The sequence below is a fragment of the Petaurus breviceps genome, unplaced genomic scaffold (assembly GCF_028583685.1).
Source record: "Petaurus breviceps papuanus isolate PSGF00001 unplaced genomic scaffold, PetGlider_PUasm1.0 310, whole genome shotgun sequence".
NCBI lineage: Eukaryota > Metazoa > Chordata > Mammalia > Diprotodontia > Petauridae > Petaurus > Petaurus breviceps.
Window position 1 is genome coordinate 1 of NW_027186068.1, and position 3,810 is coordinate 3,810.

The 3,810-nt window shown below is 41.1% G+C and overlaps 1 protein-coding gene across 3 annotated transcripts in view; it reads right to left on the reverse strand.

Moving 5' to 3' along the window:
* Window positions 1-1,477: 1,477 nt before the first annotated feature.
* LOC138167800 (rho GTPase-activating protein 29-like) overlaps window positions 1,478-3,810 on the reverse strand; it is a 35,578-nt gene continuing 33,245 nt past the window's right edge. For all 3 annotated transcript variants that reach the window (XM_069096761.1, XM_069096763.1, XM_069096762.1), the window contains 2 exons: window positions 1,937-2,125; window positions 1,478-1,666 (listed from right to left, as the gene is read on the reverse strand). In XM_069096761.1, the coding sequence (XP_068952862.1) occupies window positions 1,493-1,666; window positions 1,937-2,125 (363 nt within the window). In that variant the 3' untranslated portion in view covers window positions 1,478-1,492. The remainder of the gene's footprint in view (window positions 1,667-1,936; window positions 2,126-3,810) is intronic.

Sequence of the window (3,810 nt, forward strand, 5' to 3'; positions counted from 1 at the left end):
GCATTTTTTCTTTAAAGCCTTAGAACACCAGACCAGTTTCTTCTTTAACCTTAATACACTTAGCATTTAATGAACATCTAAGTAATTGGCAAAGCACTTGGCTAGATGCTGTGGGAATAAAAAAATAAGGCTCTGATCTCTCCACTCAGGGGATTCAGGGAGGGGCATGAGAATAACTAATATGGCTTCACAAAGGACTAGAATATATGGGAGAAGATGCTAAGGGCCTTCTGAAAAGGACAAAGGGCTATGAGAGGTAGGCTGGCAGGGGGAAACAGAAGGGACTGGCAGCTGGAGGAATCTCAGGTGTCACCCAAGTCATGACTTGAAGGACAAGTAGGATTCTGGATAGCCTCATTAACTTATTTTGGCTTATGACTTTATCTTACTGGTGTATGATGAGTGGAAAAGAAGACTACAGGGCCTTACTGTGTATAAGCTGAGGAATTAGAGAGAGAGAACAGTTTTTCCAAAGGGAACACTAATGGAATACACTGGGAGGCAAGGGATCAGGGGACACATCCTGGTTCTGCAACTAGCTAGCTTGGGGACACATCTTACTTAGTTAATTGAGAAAAAAGCTCCAATTGCACAGGAATTGTGGAAAATCAAAAGAAAAAGCTCCCCCCAAAACATCATTATTTATCTCGGGCATGAAATCTTCTTCCACCTACTGACCCACAGGCATTTTGAGGACCGTGGATTTTCTGATGTTCCAAGTACTGCAGAGAATGTAGCTCTTCTTCCTCTTTCAAATACTCAGTGTAGCTCCCACACTGAACTGTTAGCTACTTCTGGGGAACTGCCCTGGCTATTTATAGAGATCAAAGGATATGAGAGAGGGAATATGGGAATAAGCATTTACAGGGCACCTACTGTATAACAGGAACTGTGCTAAAATCTTTTCACAAGTAAGAACTCACTTAATCCTCACAACAATTCTGGGCAGGAGGTTCTATCATTATTATTGCCATCTTAAAGTTAAGTAAACTGAGGCAGGAAGTGATTAAGTGACATGACCACGGTCATACAACTAAGTGGCTAAGACCAGATTCAAATGAGATCTTCCTGACAGCAGGCCCAGGCCCCCTAACCACTGCATTTAAGCATTAGGAAACTTATGAATTATTTAGTCCAAGTCCCTCATTTTGCTAAGTAGGAAACTGAAGCTTATAAAAGTAAAATGACTTGGCCATGATTCCAGCCAAAGAAGCAGAGGCAGAATCTGATTCCACGTCCTCTGGGGTCTTTTTCAAGTTTGCAAGGAAATCTGACGTCGTTTGCTCCTAGTTGCTGGAAGTTCTTAAAATTCCCTGTTATTCATTTAATTGGAATTGAGTTGAGCTGGTGACTTTCAAGTACTGAAAGGTACTTAGTATAATACAGACAATATACTGTACCAGTACAAAGCGATTCTAGTGCTAAATAGTTATTGTAAGGAATGATTAAAGAATAATTTCCCCCATAACAAAGACAGTCAGAGATTCTTGCTTCAATTTAAAGCAAATTTCAAGTGTAGAGTCCTTACCTCCCGAAGATACAATTTAAGAACATTGCTGATATCATGTTCACAAAGTTCTGACAATTCTACTAAATCTTTTCCATTTTCAAAGGACTGGCGGAGTTTTTCAACTCTTACTTTAACACCACTGAACCGATAGATGCCCTTAAAAGACAGGAAAAGGCAAGCAAAATAAATTTCCTTTTGTACAAAAACTTCAATATGATGATTTCACCAGAAAAATAAATATTTCAAACTGACATTTCAGGAAACATTAAGTGATTTAAACCCACATAAGATAATATTTCTTAGAAACCTGGATATTGGTTACATAATATTTGAAAGACAGTTTTTCTCTTAACAACATCTTTTCAATGCTTACTAAAAAATATCTGTTATGGTTTAAAATTTTAAGTAACCAAAATTAAAACATACCTTCACATGCAAGGCTCTCTTTTCAATTTCTGATATACACTTTTTAATGATGAAGGGGATGCCATCAGGGGCATTTTTTGCAGCCAGAGCAAATTCTTGACCAAATAGATGTAATTTGCCATGAAGTCTTTGATGCCCACATTGGATGGTTAATGTTTCCAAACATGATTTATGGCACACAAGGGAGCACTGTAAGAAAGGAGATTTTGTAGAGTGAATTAGTATTGAAATATTAACAAATGCAGAAACAAAAGCTAAATGGTCTACAACACTATGAGGATTTTGTTCAATAACCAAAGAGCAGATCTGACATTCTTACTAAAAGGATCAAAAGTGGACTAAGGGATGAGGAAACCCCTCTGTCTAAGCAGGCCCACCCTTTCCCAGAAAGGGCTTCTTCCATGCACTTACTGAGAGGATAAGTAACATACTCGTGGTCACACAGCCAGTGACAGTAGGGTGGGGGTGAAGGTGGAGGAGTAGGTGTGTCCCAAGGCAAGTTGAAGCCATTTGTGCAGAATTAACCTTTTCTTAGATTTTTAAAAAATGCCAAAGGCGAGACAAGAACCCAAGTGACCACTGGCAAGGCTGTAGGACATGGCTCTCCATGCCATACCACAACACAAAAGGCAGCTGCTGCTAAAATGGAAGGACAGTAGCAAAAGGCTCCCTGAAGGAAGCCACACAAATCATTGGTTTTGGGGAGAGAAGAGCAGGGAGGAATCGGCCAACTCTATCTTCCTGCCCCGCCAGCCTGGAAGACTGGGGGTAAGCCACCAAGTCCCTGTGGCCCTCAATCTTGTCTAGCAATAAAACACTTCCAAACCTGTGACAGTATAATTCATCTGCCACCCACCATGACTACCATGGCTAACCAGTTCCCACCATGTTACTCTTCCTAATCCTGGTATTACATATTCAAGATGCCCAACCTCCTCTAACCTACCCTGCCCATGTCCCAATCTCCTTCTTCCTCCTTCCCACAGGCTTTCTGTTCCACAGAGAATAAACTTCGCTTCATTTTCATCCCTCTTCTCATACTCCTTCCATCCAATGGCTCTGAAATCTACCTCCCTCCAGGAGATAATGTATCCTTCACCACACTCTCCAGCATTGGCTGTTCTAACCCACTGTTCCTTGAGAGGGCACTGGAATATTCCATGCTTCCCACTGATGCTTTTAGACTTTCTCATTGCTACCATCACTAAAGTAGCCTCTCCTCTTCTGAAATGCCTTGCATTAATATGTTCTACCTACCCCCTTTTCAAATCACAGTGGCTATGCTATACAACTTCTCAAGGAGTTCAGTGCCTGGCTCTTCTGACCCCCATTCCTGCCTTTAAGCTGGGGCACTGCAATATCCATTTGGATGCTCTCTCAAAATTCCTAACCTCTTAGTGCCTACATTTCCTGAATAGCTACTCGTTTACTCCATTCTAGCTACACCTAAGCATGGTTAAACACCAGATCTTACCAGTACCCATCATGGTCCTAATTCCTTACACCAAAACTCAGACATTCCTCACTCTGACCAAAGCCTCCTATCATTCCATCTCTCCCTGTGCCTTACCACTCCTAAACTTATTTTTCACACTCATGAAGAGCTCCAAATCCCTCTTCTTCTGAGCATTTTCTTATGTAATTAATTACTTATCATAATCAATTCCACATGATAGCATCATCTGCTCTTGAATCTCTCACCTCTTTGGTTCTACTGCCACTCCTCCACTGCTAAACACCAATCCTGGATTACTCTGGCCATCCATCCCCACTGATACTCCCAAGGTACTGAAAAACCAAAGGAAGACATGCTGACCAAGTACACTATAAATTCATATTATCCAACTTCAACTTGGGCTTTACTTCAGGCAAGG